The sequence below is a fragment of the Antennarius striatus genome, chromosome 10 (genome assembly GCF_040054535.1).
Source record: "Antennarius striatus isolate MH-2024 chromosome 10, ASM4005453v1, whole genome shotgun sequence".
NCBI classification, from domain to species: domain Eukaryota; kingdom Metazoa; phylum Chordata; class Actinopteri; order Lophiiformes; family Antennariidae; genus Antennarius; species Antennarius striatus.
Genome location: NC_090785.1, coordinates 7613960 through 7636229, shown reverse-complemented (window position 1 = coordinate 7636229; position 22270 = coordinate 7613960). Strand labels below are relative to the sequence as shown.

Genomic DNA, 22270 nt, shown 5'->3' with positions numbered 1-22270 from the left:
GCTAATGCCCTAAATCATAAAATGACAGACAGGGAGGGACAAAAGTAAATAGAAAATAAAATATAAATCCAGACTTACAGTATTATGCCATAATATACGCTGCATTCAGGATCTAGCGGATTTTAAAACCCCGACTCGCACATTATAATCTTCCAAAAGTATTTTGCACAAGGTAATAAACACATACATGCCCTTAAATTCATACTCGTGATTGTTTATCATGTAATCACTAAGAAAAAATAATATATCTTCTGTATGAATGTATCCACATGCTACCCTTCTCCTGAATCATCACCTTGTTGCCCTTTACGGTCATTGCAATGCAAAACATACCAGGAAAAATATGCAAAGGATAGAAGAAGAGGACAAGGAACACAAGATTATTTCATCAAGTGTCCAAATCTGTGGGACAAAGAGACACAACATTACTGTGTTCATGTGTTATAGACAGCAATGGCTATGTGTATGTCTGTAGATGTGTGTATGTATAAACAACTGCAGGAATTACTGTGGAGTGTTTTAAGATGTTATAATTGATGAGGGATGCCAGAGCTTCTAGTCAGGAATTGGAAGGTTTAGGACAAATCCATTTGAAGATGCTCCAGTAAATTACAGCAAGAAGTCAGTCAGACTATTCCATCAGTCACATGAAGGTAGACACCAAGTACACCAGCAGTCACTCAAGACCCAACTGATCTAATAATGTATGAAATATATATGATTTCTGCAGTTATTGGGGTACTGTATGAAAATACAGTACGATTACTTGAAGCAAATTGATATTTTATCTTCAATTACAAACAAAGAACACACGAAGAGCTCAAACCACGTCCGACAGCAATGCAGTACAGCAAAGCATAACATTGTGAAATTTAAAATGACTATTTAATCATCATTTGGCATGCTTTGTCATCACCAACTCCTACACTTTCACTTAATGGCTATATGGGCTACATTTACCAGAAAATACAACTCATAATGTAAACAACTATCATTTGTCATAAGCATTTGAAAAATGAGTGGAGACAAATTTTTACTTTCACAAACAGTATTCTGTCGCTGAAGCAAATTAAAGTGGAATCTTATTTTAATGTGGGAATGCATGAAATCTGCTGCATTTCACTGTGACGGTATATCATCTTTATATAATATTTTTTATACAGGTTGTAAATAAAGTGTAATGGGAGCGCATGCAGCTCACAGCACACAGAACACAGCGATCCAGTTTCTTAATAATTATTCAAGGCATAGAGTTTGGATGTGTCATATTTAACCACAGAAAAAAACCTGAAAATCAATTCAACATGAAAAACAGTAACAGCATTGAAATACACCAACCCAAGTGTTTATAATTTCAATACAGAATAAAAAAAATCTAATACAGTGATATCTCTTTTGTAGAGGCAATATTGACCATTTTATGCCATTGCTATGAAGAGATGATGCAGGGTTTTTTTTTAACATATATAATATATTTTTATTTTTATTTTTGGTCACTAATGAGTTAACTTCAAGTCCACAAACTTGTCTATAGCACCAGGCCGGAGCCAGCCAAACATAGTAGGCTACACGCCAGAGAACGAGTGGAAAAAATTGCTTCATTTAGCTGTAAAAAAAAAAAGTATCCAGAAGATTGGGCCAATTTCTTTATATAACAATATAATTATCATGCATCTAGGCCATATTCAAATATGCACCAAATTAAACTGCATAGCTATACTGACTTCAATACTAAACGTATAAATGTGAATTATTTACCATTTAGGCTGATGGTTATGTTCTGCTCTTTTCAAACAGCATGGGCCTACTGTCACTGAGGTATATGCACGCTACAGTATTGTGATATTTTAAAGTAACGCGCATGCTCAGTTTGAAGATTATGCTATAACCAATTGGAAAACCCAAAATCCAATGAGGTAACCAAGCAGAGACAACTAAACCGCTAAATTATACATAACCCTGCAGAAAATGCTCCTAATGTCGTGAATCGTCACTGCAGATTTTCTAAAAAGACATACTGGAATATTTGATTCAAAAGAGGCACACTCAGATATTTTTCTAACTTTTTTTTTTTTTTACATTTAAATTTATATCTATTAAAAATAGATATAAACTTAAATAGATATTACATAACAAAAAAAAAATACAAATGTGTAAAATTCAAGAAGAACTAGATTTAATAGATAAAAAATACACAAACAGAGGTGTAAATGTAGGTGAACGACACGTTCGAGAGCGTTGAAGGGTTGGATTCTGCAGAATGAGACAAACGGTTATCCCAGAAGTACAGCTACGAAGTCTGGATCTGTACTTATACCCAATTTAAAGTGTTTCTATTAAAAAGTGAAAAGTTATTTAATGCACCACTGAAGTCCGCTCATTTCAAGCAAATGAAAAATAAAAAAAAAACTAGGGGAAAAAAAAATTACAGAAAATTTATTCTCCCCTTGTCCAAGTTTGTTGTGATGCTGGAAGAAGACATAATAATTAATTGCGTGTTGAAGCCCCCTTTCGTCGAATTCCACGTTTTAAAAATAAAATAATAAAATATTAACAACCACCAGAAGAGACCTGCAGTGGTGTTAAATTTAACTCACAAGCAACAGTTGCTTTACATTAGGCCTCGTTGATGACAGCATCCCTTTATTCACAGCTAGAGCCTCGGTACCTATCTGCTGCTCTGTCGCTCACAACATTTGTGAGTCATCTAAACCATATTAATTAATTATTTCTAAGCGATAATACGGCTGCAAACGCCGCACGTAACTTTAAGTGGCGAATGGCGTTTCAACAAGCCAATAAAATATGGAGGGAAAACTTAACAGGCTGCTTGTCACTGGAGAAAGTTCACAAAGGTCGTCATAAATCTCGTTCTGCAAAAACTGCAACGGCAAACTCTGTCAACAGCGTGCGTGTGTGTGTGTGTGTGTGCGTGTGTGTGTGTGCGTGTGCGTGTGTGTGTGTGTGCGTGTGTGTGTGTGTGTGTGTGTGTGTGTGTGTGTGTGTGCGTGCGCGCCAGCACTTGCCCAAATGCGCGTGCTTTTCGGCGTTGTGCTTGTGGCGAGTGCGCGCGCACGATGTGTGAGAGAACGAGTGTGTGAAAGAGTGAGAGGGGGGGAAACTGTGTGTGTGTGTGTGTGTGTGTGTGTGTGTGTGTGTGTGTGTGTGTGTGTGTGTATGGGTGTGTGTGTGTGTGTGTGTGTGTGTGTGTGTGTGAGAGAGAGAGAGAGAGAGAGAGAGAGAGAGAAGAGGAGGTGGGTGCAGAAAAAGAGATGAACAAGGGAAAATAAAAAGCTTCCACGTGATTTTCGGTCTTTAACTTATCTCTTTTTGCTTCCAGTTAAGTTGTGGAGAGGTTTTGTGCAAAAAAAAAGCGCCAGCGTTGACCTACAGTGTGTTCACGACGTTCATAAAAACACAAGTATGCAGATCCTTCAAACAATTAAATTACCATATGAGTAACGGACTGGAGAACGGAGAAATCTGTGGTCACTTCAAGCAAACTAAACCCCACACAACCTCCAGAGACTAAATATAATAAACCTGATGTGATTTACACACTTCCACGGTCCTGTCAGGCCCTCTATCCCACACGCTGCTCACACAGAAAGGCGACAGATAAGTTAGAAAACTCACCTTTTCACTCTATAACTCTTTCTCGGGGAAATGTTCTGGAGTGAATGCGGTAGCAGAATGAAGGACTGATTTGAAGATTTTTTTTTTTTTCTTCTTCTTCTCATTTTGGTGGTGGTGTTGGTGTGGGTGGGTGAGGGGGTGGGTGTCCAGATCCCCTAAAATAAAGAACGTGAGCTCCTTCCTGGGACAGATTGAGGGGGAAATTTTGTGAAAGCCTTGGAGTTAAAAAGCGCCGCTTGAAGCATTCAACGCGTCTCTGAACTTGATCAGATTTTATGTGTCCTGCAGCGACTCAGCGGCAGCCCTCTGAAACTTGCTCAATGGCACGAATTTTTGGCTGGGTGAAAAAAAAAAAAATCTCAGGATATTACAATTACTGCCATCTTTCTTTCTGTCTTTTATTCCTTAGTCTTACACCCTATAGAGCTTTGGGAACCCCCCCCCCCCCCCACACACACATCCCCACCACCACCACCCTACCCCCCCTCCCTTTTCAAGCGGCTTCAAGAAAGGCACATTTTGGAGCTGTGCCAAGTACATTCATACATTTCCAGTTAAGAGAAAAACTCATGAGGGAGGGGAAAAAAAGAGAAATTATACTCGATAAATAGATTTATAGGTAGAAATAGATAGATAGATAGATAGATAGATAGATAGATAGATAGATAGATAGATAGATAGATAGATAGATAGATAGATAGATAGATAGATAGATAGATAGATAGATAGATAGATAGATAGATAGATAGATAGATAGATAGATAGATTAAAAAAAAGTTTTTCTCATTAAATAACTTAAGGATAACTTCTTTAACCGTCTCTATAAAATAGGACACATCCAAAAAAAAAAAGTTTGAACGGAACTTGCAGTTGAAACGCTTTAGTGGTTGTGAAATCCTTTATTTTATATTTATTTATATATATATATACAAAGCTCTCGGGGTGTTTCCTGGAGGGAGTTTTTTCACGTAACACTGCTCATAAGTCACACATGCAGTTTGAGGCACCGGAGCTCCAGCTCTCCGTTATACCTGCAGAGTAACGCCTGTAAGAACCAATGAAATGAACCCAATTGAGACGACCTGCCATCTTCAATACCAAACTGTGCCAATCTTCAGCAATCTAGCCAATTAGCATCCTCCGTCTCCGTCACGTGTCAGGAGGGTAGCTGAGCGCGGATTGGCTGTCGTAGCACTGCCTCCCGAGTTCATTTATGTTCTGGGAGTGAGTGATTGACTTTATCAGTCCAAGGACATCATCCGCCAGGGAAAGGGGGGGAAGTTTGATCCTCTTTCTCACGGATCGCAGTCCACGGGAGTTGTTTCTCCCAACTCTTTACGCATAGGATTTTTCTCCGTTTTGGCTCGTTCTGGTCTTTTATTTCGGGATTTTTTTTTTCTTTTTTTTCTTCGTAAAAACGTAAATCTCAAGCGCGGCGTCAGCATCTTGCGCGCTTTCGCTAAACTGGATTTTATTTTTATTTTCTGTTTTCATCCCCTATCCTAAGTTTGCTTCACGCTCTACTCGACTATGCTTCTTGATAGCGGTCCGCAATTTGCATCTTTAGGAGTGGGGGGGTTCGGGACACCGCGGCACCACGACATCGGGAGCAGAGACTCAAGTCTGGGACTGAATCCTTTCAGCGACTCCCCTCACTCCGCAGCGTTCAAAATCAGCCCGGTGGCGCACGACATCGCCTCCACCCAGACGTCAGCCTTCACCCCACAAGCCACTGGATATGCTGCCCTGGGTCACTCTCACGGCGGGCAGGTGGGCTCGTACGGCGGAGGAGCGTTCAATTCAACGCGGGACTTTCTTTTCCGGAACCGAGGTGTTGGGGAGTCCACAGCGCCGAGCGCCCAGCATGGGATCTTTGCAGCTCCGGCAGGGAGCCTCCACGGCCCGCCAGGAATCTCCGATAACCCCGGGCATCTGTTGTTTCCAGGACTTCACGACCAGGGGGTGAGCCACTCTTCACCGAGTGGACATGTAGTTAACAGCCAAATGCACCTCGGCTTACGCGGGGATATTTTTGGAAGACCTGATCCGTATCGTCCGGTCGCCAGCCCTCGGACAGACCCATACGGGACTCAGCTCCACAACTACAGCCATCCGATCAACATGAACATGGGGATGAATGTGCCGACGCACCACGGTCCAGGGGCCTTCTTTAGGTACATGAGGCAACCGATTAAACAAGAATTATCCTGCAAATGGATAGACGAGAACCAGATGAACCGACCCAAAAAGACTTGCGACAGGACTTTCAGCACCATGCATGAGATGGTCACTCATGTGTCCATGGAGCACGTCGGCGGCCCCGAGCAGAGCAACCACATCTGCTACTGGGAGGACTGCCCGAGAGAAGGGAAATCTTTTAAGGCCAAGTACAAACTCGTCAACCACATCCGAGTGCACACGGGCGAGAAACCCTTCCCGTGCCCGTTCCCCGGGTGTGGGAAAATATTCGCCAGATCGGAAAATTTGAAAATCCACAAAAGAACACACACAGGTAGGCATCAACACAGGATTGGCGTAAGTGAAGTAACTTTTTTGGGGGGGAAAGTGAGTTTATTCTGATAATGAAATGAAATAGTGAGTCTGCGTCGTTGTTTTGGAGCGAAAAACAGTTTTTTTTTTAAAAAAAGAGCCATTTGGAAAATTGCGATCAGTTTCAGGCCATCATTTTTAAAATGATTGCCAAGTTGTGGTCATATGATATATTTTCTAAAACACAATGACTCGATAATGTATTAAACGGTGGCTCTATTCACGCAACAACGTGTTACCTGTTATCCATCCTTACGCAGTTTATCGTCGTGCGTAACCAGCAGTACACACGCGTGGACTTAACTCACTTGTGAAACTTTGGGGGTCACTAGCCTGCACGTGAAAGACCGTGGAAAGGACAGAAACGTGTCTCCCCTGCTTTCTGAAAGTGAGATGAAATTACAATGAACGAATCCTTGGCCGTGTTTGCAAGTGAAGAGTAAGAAGAAACCCTGTTGATCCTGTGTTTACTATGAAAGAGCAGATGCGCAGAGCAGGCCGGTAGTAGCATACAGGCCTGTTGAATAAATAAAGCCTGACGCTGCAGCGTGTAGCTAGTAGTAGAGCTCTTCGTCCTGAAATGTAGGTTACACTGTTATATAACAGTCTGCAGACAATTTACCTCCTCGGTTTACAGGTGGCGGTACAATGGCAGGATTTGATTTTTTGTGTGCGCACTATTTAGAGAAATTGTGTTGATGGGCGCGCATCTCCAGAATTTTGTATCCTGCTGATATTCTTTTACTTGTGTGTGCATCTAAATAAATGATTTAAGTCGCGCCTGTATGTGTGTGTATTCAATCCTGCAGGTGAGAAGCCCTTTAAGTGTGAATTTGACGGCTGTGACAGACGCTTCGCCAACAGCAGCGACAGGAAAAAGCACATGCATGTGCACACATCAGATAAGCCATACATCTGCAAAGTGTGCGACAAGTCATACACACACCCCAGCTCTCTCAGGAAACACATGAAGGTAATTAATGTCTTCATTACTCTTTAAACACATAAACACACACGCATTCACACACATACACTTCACCCCCTCCTCCCCCAGAGATCAAAACTTAATGCATTTCTTAAGATGTTATATTTCCATTATATTACAACAACAAAAAAGACGTGTTGCTCTTGAAATTGGTTTCACTCGTTCATTCAATAACAAAGCGTGAATGGATTGTGAATTTTTCACTTGTTTTGTCATGTATTAATTTCCCTTTTATCTCATACGGAAGGATAAATACTTTTAAATTTAATCAAGGAGGGAAAATACATTGGAAAAAGAAAATAAGATCCACCAAAGTGAACTTCCTTCATTGTAGCTGTTTTAAAGGTGATGTTTTTTTTTTTTACTGTCATGGTTCATTTAAATCCAGAGTTAACCGGATGTAAGTTCAACACTACCCTCTAAATCCACCGCGCGTTATGGGGAGAGGGATTTTGGGCATTACGCGTCAGTCTCACTCATCACGCGTGGACGTCCTTGTTTTCCAGGTACACGAATCTCAAGGATCTGAATCGTCTCCAGCAGCAAGCTCTGGATACGAGTCGTCCACACCGCCAGTGTTGGTCTCAGCCAACGCTGAAGATCAGACAAAAACACCACCGTTAGCTGTACAAAACACGTCTGGCCACAGCGAAGGACTGGCACCCAACTTTAATGAATGGTACGTTTGAAGTCAGAAGAACAAACACCCTCTCGATGTGGGTCACGGGGTTGAGGATAAATGAGGATAAAAACCTTTAAAACCATTCCTGTTCACTCCACACACACACACACACACACACACACACACACACACACACACACACACACACACACACACACACACACACACACACACACACACACACACACACACACACACAGATTGTCAGATATACACAAACGGGATTGGGACAACAACAACAACAACAACAACAACAGAAGTTGAGAGCAAAAGCCAGCACCAAGCAGGCCACGTCTCAGGATCACGAAATTTAACTTCTAATTCCGCAGTTTGGAGGAAATCAAACACATCACGAATAAATAAAACGTAACGCTTTCTCGGCATAAATAAATGTTGGTGTTTTTTTTTTATCTTTAGTTTACAGATTTCAGAAAAAAAATTGTTTTATTTTTCATTGTATGTATTTTCTCAAATTTTTATTTAAATAAAAACATAAAAAGGAAGATTATCTCACGCTGTTTTATATTGCCGCGACGCGCTATTGTCGCCTCTTCAATTGATTGTTGGAACTTCAGACAGTCTTAAGAAACGTGCCAAAGTCTTTGTCATGAACTTGAACACAGAAAAAAAAAAACCTAAATAAATATTATACTCGTGAATGTATTTCCTTGTTTGATGGGGTCGAATCTATTGTCAACGTCCGTTTTCAGGTGGAGAAATGTGGTATTAGGTTACGATTGTTACCGTTGAATATAACGTTGCCTTTTGTTAATACCGATGTAAATACATATCCATGATGCCATATTTATCAATTTGTAATTTAATTATGGGTAGAAGTTCTGAATCTTAAATGATATTTATGGAAATGTTTTCTAACAAGAACTGTACAGTTTTGGTCATAACCAGCTTAACATTGAACAAATGATAAACTCTAAAGCTCCAACATTGCGATTGTATCCTGTTTTATTTTATTTTTTCTTTCGTTTTCTTTTCTCTCTTTTGACCAATAGGCCTACATGTGTCTTATTTGGATCGAAGAAATCACCTATATGAATATTTGTCTCTATATATTGCAGATATTTCCGTCACTTTTATTTTGTTTATGAGACCATTGACATGTAAATCATTGACTCTGTAGAAGTGAGTTCAGTCGGGCTGAGAAGCTATAAAACAAGTCTGTTGATATTTTTATTTTTGTGTATTTTACTTTTATAGGGTCAGAAATAGATGAAAATTCGTAGCATAAACTCAGTATTGAAAAAAAGAATAAAACCCATCAGCCTATTGCACTCCTATACAGGTCTTAGACGAGTGTGGGAAGTTCATGATTTCCAAATCACGGTGACAGCATTTTAAATATTTTTCAATTCGGGTCCAGCACCCAAATATACAGGCCACTATGGCTCTCTTTATAGTTCCAGCAATGTCTTTGTGCAAGTATGTTTAAATGTGTGCATCGGCAACAATGGAACTGTCAGAACACAGTATCTTCAAAAATAAAAAAGTTTTTTTGTCTGTCAGCTTGCATTGTTTTAAATGTAATTCTTCTGTGAAACTAAGCGTGTTATTTGTTGTGGTGTTGCATAGAGCAGTTTGCTTATACATTTGCTTGTTTTGTGAGAATACCAAGATGACATTTTTTGTGTTTAACAAAATTTAGTGGAAGGAATTTTAGATCTATTGGGGGGTGGGGGGTGCGTGGGGTATGGGTGGTGGGGGGGCGGGAGAATACCTTTAGTGGCAAAAAGAGTTACAGCATTGCATTGTAACCTATTCTCAAGAATTAAATATTATGCATACACAAAATATATTGTACTCATATGAGAACAATTTCAGACCACCAGCACTACTTTTAAAATAAAATGTAAAAAAATGGTACCTCGTGACAGTGATATATGAAATAAGTTTATTTAAATAATTTAAGGAGTATATGTTTTATATGCTATTTTCTATACCTTAATTTAAATGAAATAATTTTTTCTTATTCCCACCACCTTTCTGCCCCATGTCCAGAGGTCAGAGAAAAATATCTCATGTATCCACACAGCTAGAATGTGATGTTGTAACACTTTCTGGGAGAAATGGGTCACATTCCAAATTATTCCTGAAGAGCAAAAATGTTTTACTGATGAACTGTGTCACTGTGCCACGTTGAGGCAAACCATGTTACAACAGCAGGCCTATGCCTTAGCCTATTTCAGCAGAGGCAAAGGTTCCTTGTACTTTTTAGGCTACTGTATGTTGGTTAATTTGTTTTACCAACTATTTATGAAGAAATGTGAACGGAAATTTTGACTGAAAATTAAAAAAATATTATGAAAAGCGACTTTCAGACTTCCACGTTAATTATTATCGCCCTGTTTTTTGTGCTCCCTGCATCTCCAGCATGTAGCTGACACTGTTTACCATGCTGTTTGTATCAGACTAGTGGCAGTCACTTGAACTTGACACTGATGGAGGCGCCATTTTAGTATTTTGGCTGTGTGTGTGTGTGTGTGTGTGTGTGTGTGTGTGTGTGTGTGTGTGTGTGTGTGTGTGTGTGTGTGTGTGTGTGTGTGTGTGTGTGTGTGTGTGTGTGTGTGTGTGTGTGTGTGTGTGTGTGTGAATGGGAATATTGGGGGGGAGGTGGAGTTGTTTGGGGGGAGAAGCAAGTCAGAGAAAGATTTCTTGGCAGCGGGAAGGGGGTTGAAATGAGGATGTGGGTCATCAGTCTAGGGCTGCAAATGTTGACTTTTTATTTTATGTTTTAGAAGCACTTGACATTACAAATAATGATGCCAACACGCAAACTGAAAGATGGGCAACCGAGGATATTGTGTGACCGTCAAAGTGGAGTTCGATTTGTTACCAAATGTGGCGCTGCCTCCGCGTTTCCCGGGACCCAAACAGAACCGCTTCATACAAAAAACCCCCCAACAAAAAACAGTCCCATGAGTTACAGCGAGTCAATGGTCGCCAAGATAAGCATTTGAACGGCGAAAAAAAAAAAATTTAAATAACAAGAGTTCGCGCTTAGGCCTGGGTTCTGTAATATAAAATTTTGTGTATTCAATGATTTATAAAGCAACATCCTTCAGAATACAAAAACAACAAAAAGATGGTGTAAAATTTAAATGATTGCTTTAAAGTGGAGGATTTAATTCTCTTTGGACTCTGGAGCAGAGGGACATTTTTAAAGCAAACCCCAGTGTTTCACAACACCTACCCCCCCCACCCCCCACCCCCACCGCCAGTATCCCTCAGCTATGAACAGATCTAGGAATATTGATTCAATTTTTTGTTTTTTGGGGGTTTTTTTGTTTTTTTTTTACTTTTGCACAAGCGCGCCCCATGCACTCTGATTGATTTCATTTCTTTTCACCCCTCCTCACGCCCCCCCCCATCTTACCCATCCCACCCTCCTCTCTCCCTACCTCCCTTCCTCTCTCCCTCCCTCCCTCCCTGCCCGACTCGTCGCACATTCAAGTTCCCCCTCTCAGACACCATGACGTAAAATAACCGAGACCCGGTTTTTTTTCTTTTTTTTCTACGCATCCAAATCATTTAGCGACGAAACTGGGCTGTAGTGGTCCATAATATGGAAAGTAGCAAAAATAAATAGCAGATAAATGAATAAAACTTCAACATATTTATATCTAAACACGGATTTGTTTTCCCTTTGCTTTACATCAGATGACATCAGCCGCTCATGTAATTTTAAACCGAGTACGGGTCAACTCTATTTACGCAACGCGTTTTCCGACTTTCATCCTCCACGGGAAACATCCCTCGATGATACCCATGCGTGTGCTTTATGCTGATGCCCATTTCGATTCATCGTTTGCAGATTATATGAGAAGCCAGAGCAGCCGATTCAATACAGAAGGAGAAGAAAAAAAAAAGCCAAACATGAAAGGCTCCTTGCTGGTGGTTTCTCAATGGATTAGAAAGCAGTGCCGGTAACGTGGATCCAGTTGTGCAAAGACTGGCGGCTGTATCACAACAATACCCGAATGCGGTCTATAACCAGCGCTCATTCATTTCAACGTCATTTTATAGATTCCTAAAGTTGGATCCGGAAGATAGTTCATAGTTTTGTTATCAAAGTCTAATATCGGATTGATCGGGCAAACTGTCGCACCTATTTTTTCGGCTGAGCGGGAGAGACGCGCTCTGAGAGGATGAACCGACGCAAAAGCAGGTCCCCGACGCCTTTTGTCACGCAACGAAGGCTAACTTTGATTAAACGCAAAGTGCATGCGTTTAAAATGAATTCAAGTGCGTATCTGCACGCACGGGATTCAGCTGAAGCTTTTATTCGCGACTTCTAAAACTTAACAATGACTGTGGCCGTGCGGGGGGGTGCGCAAGTTCTTGCTCAATGGCGCTCAAGTATAGGGCACTTGGCCCTGACCGTGCTTCATCACATGGCCAAATCCTGGGGTCTGCAAAAACACCATGATGTTCAGATCTCCTCCCATCGGTGCAGCGATGAAGACAAGATGTTGGCAGAAGTTAATAATCACGAATTGGTCTATAACCCAGTCATCTGAGAACGAGAGCGAAATATAGTTTGTCTTCCACGGGCAACAACAGAACAAATTAACGCGGTCAACGTAGTGAATTACTAAGATATTTATGACAGTCGTTTCTTTAATCAAGGCATGGACGAGAAGATGTTGTCATTAAAAGCACCGTGACAATTAGATTAAAGTGAGATGGATTTGTAGTGAAAATGAATAAATAAATAAATAAATAAATAAATAAAAGAAACGGTTTGATAAACAAATAATGGAAAAGAGCTAACATACATCTGATAATTGCTTAACCAAAGGCCTTCCATTAACGCGGAAGCTGATGTGCTTGCCAATTACCGAAGCTGGTTTCACCTCGAGCAGGGTTTTGAATATGCATTCACAAAGTACCTTAATCCACGGTATGTCTTTATAACTCCACGTGCTTCATGGTCTTTGTGATGCAAACTGATTAACACAATGGCTTTGTCTTTGAGTTCAATTATTCTTCAATGGACTACTAAGAGACATTTACATACTCCATCATACTGTATACTGTCGCCCGCAGGCATCTGCTGATGAGGAAATGAGTGAAAGTGGCCAATGGAGAAACATTATAAAATGATATGGACTTATCCAGTAAGTTCCTAAAGCTTTCACTTCACTTTGGAACAAATAAGTCCCAAAATAAACAGAAGAGTCAAATGTGCTGTTTTTACTATTATCACAGTGAACACAATCAGATTTTATAGGTAACAGTGTAATAGAGTCATGTTCCACAGAGCGCACATAAAACATTCACCCATCACATGATATATCTATTAGTCTACTGACTGAAAGAAAACTATTATCAGGGTGTCCAACAGGAGATTCCCCAACATCTGGTGGGGTGTCAGATATGTGATGAATACCTTGTCAGAGTGGGCGCAAGAATCAGCTAATAGGTCCCGGGTGGGGGGCTCCGGCAAACGCGCATTCAGCAAAGCAGATGTTCGGCAATTGCGCTTTGCGTTTGTCTTTTGACAGGTATTTTCAACACTTCTGAGAGGCGGTAAATGGGTAAATGAGCAACTGACATCTTTTTAATGGCTCGCTGCTCTGCCCTGATCGCAGGGGCAGTGCCCCACCACCACCACCACCAACAGAACTGGCTCCACAACAACAAACCGAGGAGAGTGGCGTGAGCTCCAGGTTATTATGGGACAAGGTGCGATGTTGAGAGTTCAGGTGTTGAATATTTTTTTGAATAGCCGTCCTTTAAATGAAATCACAGCGTGCATTTATGTCATCTGCAAAGTCAACACAACATCATGTTTGTTTCAGACCATTACTAGCGGACGGTGAGATCCCGCCTTTCCAAAGAGAACCTTTCACCTGAGAGGAACCCTCTTTCTCGGGACAGCCTCCGGCGCGCAGGACGGGCTCCCCCTGAAGGGACGGACAGGGGCGCTCACATATTCATCAGCCGCTCGGGAAAAAAAGAGGACAATGCGCGTTAATGTCCTTTATTTTCAAGAGACAATGAATTACAATCGGAGAGCGTTTCCCATTATTTAACTTCTTAATTCATCGCCTCTGTCATGGTGATTTCTTTTTTCCGCGCTTGCGCATTGATCCTATTAGAGTTTTTGCAAAGCTCAAAGTTGGTAAAACTGCAACGTCAAGTAAAAAAAAAAAGTAAGACAGGTGCGTTTAATCATCAGCATCCATCTGTGATAGATAGATAGATAGATAGATAGATAGATAGATAGATAGATAGATAGATAGATAGATAGATAGATAGATAGATAGATAGATAGATAGATAGATAGATAGATAGATAGATAGATAGATAGATAGATAGATAGATAGATAAAAACATGTCCCTGTTGGAATAAAACGATATAAAAGTAGCCTCTTTCTTTCTTTCAGCGCCGATTCGTGTCCTAGAAATGCCAATCAACACGGAAAGAAGCGAGATCTGGTTGCATAATATTTTTTGAAATCTTTAATCCGCGTTGATATGCATGAGGCAGGGGAAGACCATGAAAAAGCAATCTGCTGATCCACAGCCTCTGCACGTCTGTGCGCGTTTTTATAGCGTCACACAAATGATGAAATAACATTTTTCTTTACGTTTTCTCCATTCAGGCTTTTTCTTTTTTCTTGATTTGCTTGTTTGTGTTTAGGAATGCAGTTCATTCATATCAATAAACCCTGTGATGTCAGTTTGATGAATATATCCCAATGAATCTGTTGCACTGATGATAAAGAACAGGCGATACAACACAAGACTAATTTACTGGAGTCGTTTATTATGATAATTGTTATCATTTTTTTTAGCCAGCTTTTCATTTGCCTTTCGTCTACATCGAATTAATAACCCTTATCAATGGTGAAGATTGATTCTACATGCATGTTGATACATGTGGAAGGACAATAGAGGGATTATTATAAAGAGTTCTAGAAGAAAAGAGCTTCAGACGTGTGGCGTTACAGCAGCACCGTTTGTGAAACCGATTCTCATGCATTTGTTCCCCTGTATGTGTCAGAAAAGCAGGAATAAATAATAAATACATTCATATTCAAAGACGGTATCAGTGTCAGTTTGACCTTGAAAACACAGGATACACAGAAGTAAAAGTAAAAAAACAAAACAAAACCCCAGACATTTCCTAATTTTTTAACAAAATGTTAATTTGCAATTGCAAGAATCACAAAAATAAAACAAAAAAAACCCTCAACCTTTGTATTTTATAGCCACGGGACAAATAGGAAGCAGAAACATGACACATAAAAGCAAACAGGAGTCAGAACCCATGCAGTCTGAATGTCCCCTATCTGAAGCCCTGACGCTCCTTCTGGTGAGACAGAGGTGACCCTCCATGTGTTTGGATAACTGGGCCTGAACAGGACAGGACCACATTTGTGGGTGGGTGGCGTGTTTGCAGCTAAAGAAGAGTGATATTCAACAGCTGTGTTATACAGGTTTTCAACAACCATAATAAAACGTGTTAGACATAGCACTAGTTATTTTCTTCCCACTTTACCATAGGCCTGACTCTCCCACTGTGCCTTTTGGTCCAAACAATACACCATCAGCTCACATTTTCACAGCAATAAACGTACCGTTAGTCTGTGTGTGTGTGTGTGTGTGTGTGTGTGTGTGTGTGTGTGTGTGTGTGTGTGTGTGTGTGTGTGTGTGTGTGTGTGTGTGTGTGTGTGTGTGTGTGTTGTTGTTGTTGTTGTTTTTGGTCTGGGTATTTTCAATAGTTGTACATTCAACCAGACCATTAGTGTAAAGACAAAAAGAAAAAAACACTTTCTCCCAAAGAAATATCCCAAATCAGTTTCATTTGGATGAAAAACAATATAGAGTGATTGCACACCTTCAATTGTTTGTCAGACTCACTGTCCAGTGAAGATTTTTTCTCTCTCTATCTATATAATGGTCACCATCCTGGGACAATAAGAGGCAAGTAGTTTGGGAAGTAGGCTGAGAGGCTTGGGAAAGCCAGGTGTTGGTGGAAATTGGCAGGCGATTGCCAAAGCGACCTCATGCCAGGATAATGCATGGGGCCATAGGTGTCCTCCAATCCCAACCCTCATGCTGATATCTTTTCAATGCCTGTGGGACAATCTCTCCAATAATTGCTTTTCCTGTTTCAATTCTGCTCTGAGGGTGAGTTACAAAAGAGAGGAGATTTTGTTTCTCATAAGCATTGCAAGCCGTGTGTGTGATGTCTGCCATTCAGTGTGTGTGTGTACACACACACACACACACACACACACACACGAGAAAGACACATTCAGGAGGTCCACTTTCAAAGTTTTCTTTTGTTTTGTGATTATTCTTCTGAAAATATGACATATTTTTCGTCAGGTGATGTTTTGACTTTTTGAAACTAATCTTCTGTTTATTAAAAAGGTTACAGAGACCAATATTTTCGTTTGCATCTATAGGACACTCTATCCACCCTCTGCTATGATGACCGATGACATATTTCATTCGTGATGCAGGGAGTGAAGATCCTGAAACCTCTCTCCACATTTCTCCCTGAAAGTCATTTTTTAAAAAAACAATAATGTTAAAACGTCTTTTGTTGTTTGTTGTTGTTGTTATTTTGTTATTTTCTCAATAGTTTTAGCATCTACATGTCAAATTAATTTCACATAGATGTATTAAAGGCTACATATATTTACTAGTGACAAGGTAATTTTACTAATTAGAATAAAACACAACTTTGTATCAATATCAATTATTCCACAACAAAGCCTCAGAAATAGCATATTAATTATCATAATTGTTAACACCAATATTAATAGGAATATCTGTGTTGAGATCAGACGCTTTAATAATCCTAATAAAATAATTTAAGGTGGTAAAAAAAGTTTTTTTTGTGTGTTAAAAATACGTTTTGTGGCTGTTTATTTAATGAAATAAACCTAAAAGTTGTTCGTTTTTCAGTAACACGAATGTTCCTGTCACCGCTTTACGCCTCAGAATAACAGCAATAGAAAACGTGCGCAGTCGGAATTATTAACGAACCACTTCCTCTGGTGCCTGAAAGGATTTGGCGCAAGAAAAAGAAGCCGAATTGAGTCAGAAAAGGACCGTTTGCCAGAGGAAAACTCTCAGGAGTCTGTCGGTGCAGGAGTGAGAGAAAGCCTTTCATTAGAGGACTATGAAATAAGTTTAATCAATAACCGAGTTGTGTGGAAAGAAACGAATTTCACTCGAATTTTCTGAGGACAAAAACTCCACCAAAGCAGAAATTCTTTTATTCGAGAGGGTTTTTTTTTTTTTTTTTTTTTTTTTTAACTTACTAATGTCTTATCCTGTCGCGAATCGTTTCAACGAGATGCTTTTATTCTCTGCAGCAAAGGTAAAAGAAAAGAAAAGAAAAGCAAAGGAAAAAAGAGGACCCAATAAAGACAACGTGTATGAGATGGATTTCATCTGTTTAATAAAACTAACCGGTGAGGGTCTATAACTCAAACTGTGTGCAGGTCAGGACACAGTTTAATACCGTGGAGCGTTCCTTAGGCAGTTTGTTTTCATTCTTGCGCAGCATAAATAATATATAGAATAATATATAGCCTCTCCTGTCTGTCAGTTCCATTTCATATGCCGTCCATCATGCATTAGACATGACGGCGGTGGGAGCTGTAAGGGGCTGATTATTATTATAAGACGTGACATTGGCTCAACCTTCAGCAACTCTCGGTCCAAAACTGCTAACAAACCCGAATATGAATAAGTGAACAAACTTACTCTGCAGTTTTTGAAGAGGTTTTTTATACCAGATTGGTGGATCATTTCAGTCGTAACTCAAAACCTGCAGGTTTATGAAGTGGAGTGAAATCTACGAGGAGCGCAATTTAATTTCCAGCGGTTTATAGCCAACTTTATGTGGTATTCGGGTATTTGATATTCTTCTGAAATTGGCACCAGTGTGCCAGTCCAGTAACCAGTTTAATTTACCTTGTCTTGGGAATTATTTGTCTGTATTACCTAAATAAGGTGAAATCTGGGACATGCAGACTGCTTGTCAGAGTCAGTGGAGTGTGAAATTGCAACACCAGACAGCCAAGATAATAGCTCAGAAGGGGGCTAATGTCCCTGCTACATTCACAGAACATTTTTATAATGACTGAAATAAAAGGAGGGAAAAATATAGATTTATGCTATGTTGTGATTTTTTTTTTAATTTCATTTTATTTTATTGCTGTCTTGATCTATGCTTCAGCTTTCAGGAATGCATTCGTCCTTTTTGGATTAAGACTGCATTTAGATACAGATAAAAACAACCTGTACAGTAAAATCTGACCCTTCTTCTACCCCGTCGTACCGTCTGCTCTCATGTTGCTCTATATCTCACAGAGGGGTCAGTAGGAACGATCAAGAAGCCCCCCCCCCCCTTTATGGTCATGGAATGACCATAGAGAGGACACAGCACCTCCAAACTATCTATAACCTCTTCCTATATGTCTGTCCTTGCAACACACACACACACACACACACACACACACACACACACACACACACACACACACACACACACACACACACACACACACACACACACACACACACACACACGTTAGTCCAATACACACATAAATTACATGGGGATTATTGAGACATGTTTCTGTTCTCTGTCACCAGCCGGGACTGATTTGTCAGGCTTTACTATACCCAAATTCAGTAGGTAATACGTCTGCTTTTAGATCACTCCAAACAACCCTCCAAATCCCTGCGACTCACCATTTAACACTCCCGCTAAATCTAATCTTTCGTCTGACTGGGGTCACCATTCTGGTGGTCTTAACTTTCCAGCTTTTGAACCAACTCGGGCCAACTCTGTCCACAGTCTGCACATCGATGCATATGTTCCACACAAGAAAGTCAGCTGTTCTCAAGCAAGAATTAACAAGACAGGGTGTAGTGATGTGAAAATGTGGTGAAAATGCAGAAATCAGGCTGGTTAGTATTAATTTTTATCCTATATTTCACAAAAAACTTCAAGTAAAAGAATAGAAAAGCTAAATATGGTCCAGAATTTGATTGATCAAAAGCATGAAAAACAGAACATTTGTGGAAAATGAATAAAAAGTAAATCACGACTTCTGTAAATAAGGTGCCTGCACTCCTAGTTAAGTCCCAGCAATGGTCCACTTAAGGATGTTATTCTGATGATGTAAAAATGTTCATGATAATCCTGGCTTGTTCTCAAACTCAGAACCCCATGAAATCTGTTTAAATAAATGTTTTTTCATGTACTCACAAGCCTATAAACTAAACCCGATCCTCTTCATTAGGAAGATATAGTGTTGTTAGATTGTTTTGATGTGGTCAGAGAGCAGACGGACCATTCGCTAAGCATTGGAAAGAGCAGACAGACAGACAGTCCAAGCGGTTTAGCCTTGTTTAAAATTATTAATCCACTTCTAATTCCAGCTGGCCCCCTGGCAACATAGAACCCTATCAAAAAAATCAGCGCCTCCATTGTGAGGTCTGGCAGAAGGGGACTGGGCGTATTTTTGCTGCTCCAATCATTTTCTAGAGGTTGGGCGATTAAAAAAAGAATCCTAAACCCCCCCCCCCCTTCCTTGCACAGCAGGGGAATAACGGAATCATTAATTCCCCATTAATTTTCGGGAAAAAAAAAAAGACATCAACTCGATGTAGTAGTCTAACACAAAATTAAAAGACAGCAACGATGGACAGGAGCGACAAGTGCTTTTGATTGCATGAAAAGTGTGTAAGGACAACCCTTCGAAACCAAAAGTCTTCATATTTGAGGTATTTGAATAAAAAAATACAACAAGCAAAGTAACCATTTATGTCTATACAGGAAAACGATTCATAATTTGTTCCTTTAATATATTTTATAAAAGCTAAAATCCTTTCAGGCCTTTGAAAAAATATCATTCAAATAGTGGTGCATTTCTGTCGGGCAAAATGTTTACTTTGTAATGAAATCTTCCAGTTTGAAAAAGAAATTCAGGTGTCAAATCAAGCAAGCTGTCTGGATCTACTCCTCGATATCTACACACACACACACACACACACACGCACGCACGCACACACACACACACACACACACACACACACACACACACACACACACACACACACTCGATCATTGTTGGTATGTTAGAGGTTGGACAAAATAATGTAAACATTTCATGAAAATTGATCTGAATTCATTGCCGACACATCGGTGACCTCCCCGTTCGTTTGGACCCTGAAACTCCTGTTTTCACATCCCAGCAGCTCGTCTTTGTTTGGCATCTGACTTTCAGGCCTGCTCCTTTTGACTTATGAAGTGGTTTACAGTTTTTGTAAACCTGCGGTATGTACGGTTGAAGTTCTAGGAGTTTTTGTTTCACACGTGACGCAGATTTGAAAGGCAATCAACCCGTTATGTTGCACCTTAAAGGAGTCTTTGTGATTGAGTTATTTAGAGAGACTTTCAGTTCTTCAGTTCTTTTTAACGACAATTTTTAGCACACGCATGCAGCTGGGTGGAAGGGGGTGGGGTGGGCGAAAAAGAGGTTCTGCTCTGTGCTCCATCTCAAAGTGAATACCGTACTGCAAACACACTGCTGCACATGGTTGCAGTAGCAACCAGAGGCCATATGGGTTTTGAGCATGAATCGAGGCCGGGATTCAATTGTGGGCCCTTATCATCACCCATGAATACACACACACATGCATGCACACCCTAACACACACAGACACATTCATGGGGCCATTACAGCCCTCAGTTCAGACTGACAACCTTTCATATCTGTCTGTCTCCAAAGCCAAGTGGTTATCATTTATGCACCCAACCATTAGGGAAATGTCACACACACACACACACACACACACACACACACACACACACACACACACACACACACACACACACACACACACACACACACACACACACACTGAAGCACACATGTAGGCACAAGCACATGTGAACATAAACACACACCATCGTTTTGTCAGGAAATGAGGCACAATTAGACATAATCAATGGTAGATAAGTAAAAAGCATTTCAAAAAATTCAATGCATTTAATTTTTGAAAATTGATTTTTTTTCCCGCTAATTTCGGTCCCTCTCTTGATTGCTCACCGGTCTTTCTTTTCCACATCTCTCAGGGTGACTTTTGAGAGCTCTGAGATTGACGGAACAAAAGAGATTGTTTTGGAGATACTAATTATTTAATGAATTCTTTATTTATTTTTAAAAGTTCCCTGGGTGGCGATGTGCCCAGACTGTTACAGTAGATGGAAAATTACAAGCTGGAAGACAGTGAGTGACACATGAACAGAGGCAGAAGGGCAGGGGGTGGGCCGTGCCATCCAAATATGCCCATGCCCTTAAAAGCCATGGCAACATCCCCCTCGATCCTGCCAGACCCCCACCAACGCCTGATCCCCTTCAACCCCTCCCTCCACTCTTTGCCACATTCCATTTTAGCAAAACTGCCTTATTAATCATGTGTGCTCACTTCAATCAAGCGTCAGAGTTTCTTTTTTGTAACACTAAGTATGAGGTTTGATTTTTCCACCAAAAAAAACCCCAAAAACAAAACTTAAAATGACAACAAACGACAGATTAATTACCTCAGCTAGTGGCTGCATTACAACCAATGACTGCAAACTGGTGAAACATCAAAATAATTTGTCCTTTTCCCTGTAAAACTGGTAAGTAGGGCATGGGGTGAGTAGGGCACCAAAGACGGGGTCATTATTGATTTGACAAGTGAGTGAATAATTCATCTCCTGCGGCAGGCGTCAGCTGGGACAACTGTTTACAACCACAACTGTATCATCTGACCTCTCCTCCACCTCTTCCATCCGTCTCCTTTCACTGTCTGGCACACTGATACTGTACATCCCATGCGCCCCCCACCCCCCACCTCTATCAGTCCACCTCACTGTACAGGAAGTCCTTTTATAGTCTCTGGCAAATCATTCCAAATGTTCCTTTCAATCGCATATTTTGTTTCCCTGCCAAGTGCTGCTTAATTTACAATCATTCCAGCTTCCTTGTAGTTTTTGGGCAGCAGGACACAAGGACAGCTTTATGCTGGGGTGTAATTCACACATCCGCACCGGGCAACTGCCTGCTATGCAGAAATACTAAATTACATGCCACCACAGCAATAGATGATATAAGAAAACATGTACATGTAGTTTTGATTGGCTGAATCATGTTAGAAAATGTTGACTGGTAAACACATAATAGTACTTGGAGCCAGGGCTCCATGCATGAATGACTTATAGTTAACCAGTAGTTACGACGTGCACAGTAGTGCAAATGTTCTATAAGTCAATCTTGTTAGCGCTAACAAAAACACAAGGGGGATGAAAAACAGCCCTTGTGGTGGTAACCTCACCAAGAGGTTGCAGGCTGATTGCTGGATTTAACTCACTAAAC

General features: G+C 40.5%; 1 protein-coding gene and 1 long non-coding RNA gene across 4 annotated transcripts in view; one reads left to right on the top strand and one right to left on the bottom strand.

Annotated features, from left to right (window-relative positions):
- The window catches only part of LOC137602278 (uncharacterized), a 69601-nt gene that overhangs the window by 18651 nt on the left and 28680 nt on the right, over positions 1-22270 (bottom strand). The window contains exon 1 of one of the 3 annotated variants that reach the window (XR_011037147.1): positions 3637-3708. The exons of the other annotated variants lie outside the window; for them this stretch is intronic. This is a non-coding gene — a long non-coding RNA (uncharacterized lncRNA). Of the gene's footprint in view, positions 1-3636; positions 3709-22270 lie in introns of those variants that run through there. 3 annotated transcript variants of the gene reach the window in all.
- Positions 4899-9520, top strand: zic3 (zic family member 3 heterotaxy 1 (odd-paired homolog, Drosophila)). The gene is made up of 3 exons (XM_068325575.1): positions 4899-6148; positions 6996-7159; positions 7678-9520. The coding sequence occupies exons 1-3, from the start codon at positions 5167-5169 to the stop codon at positions 7858-7860; spliced, it is 1329 nt and encodes a 442-aa protein (XP_068181676.1). The 5' UTR covers positions 4899-5166; the 3' UTR covers positions 7861-9520.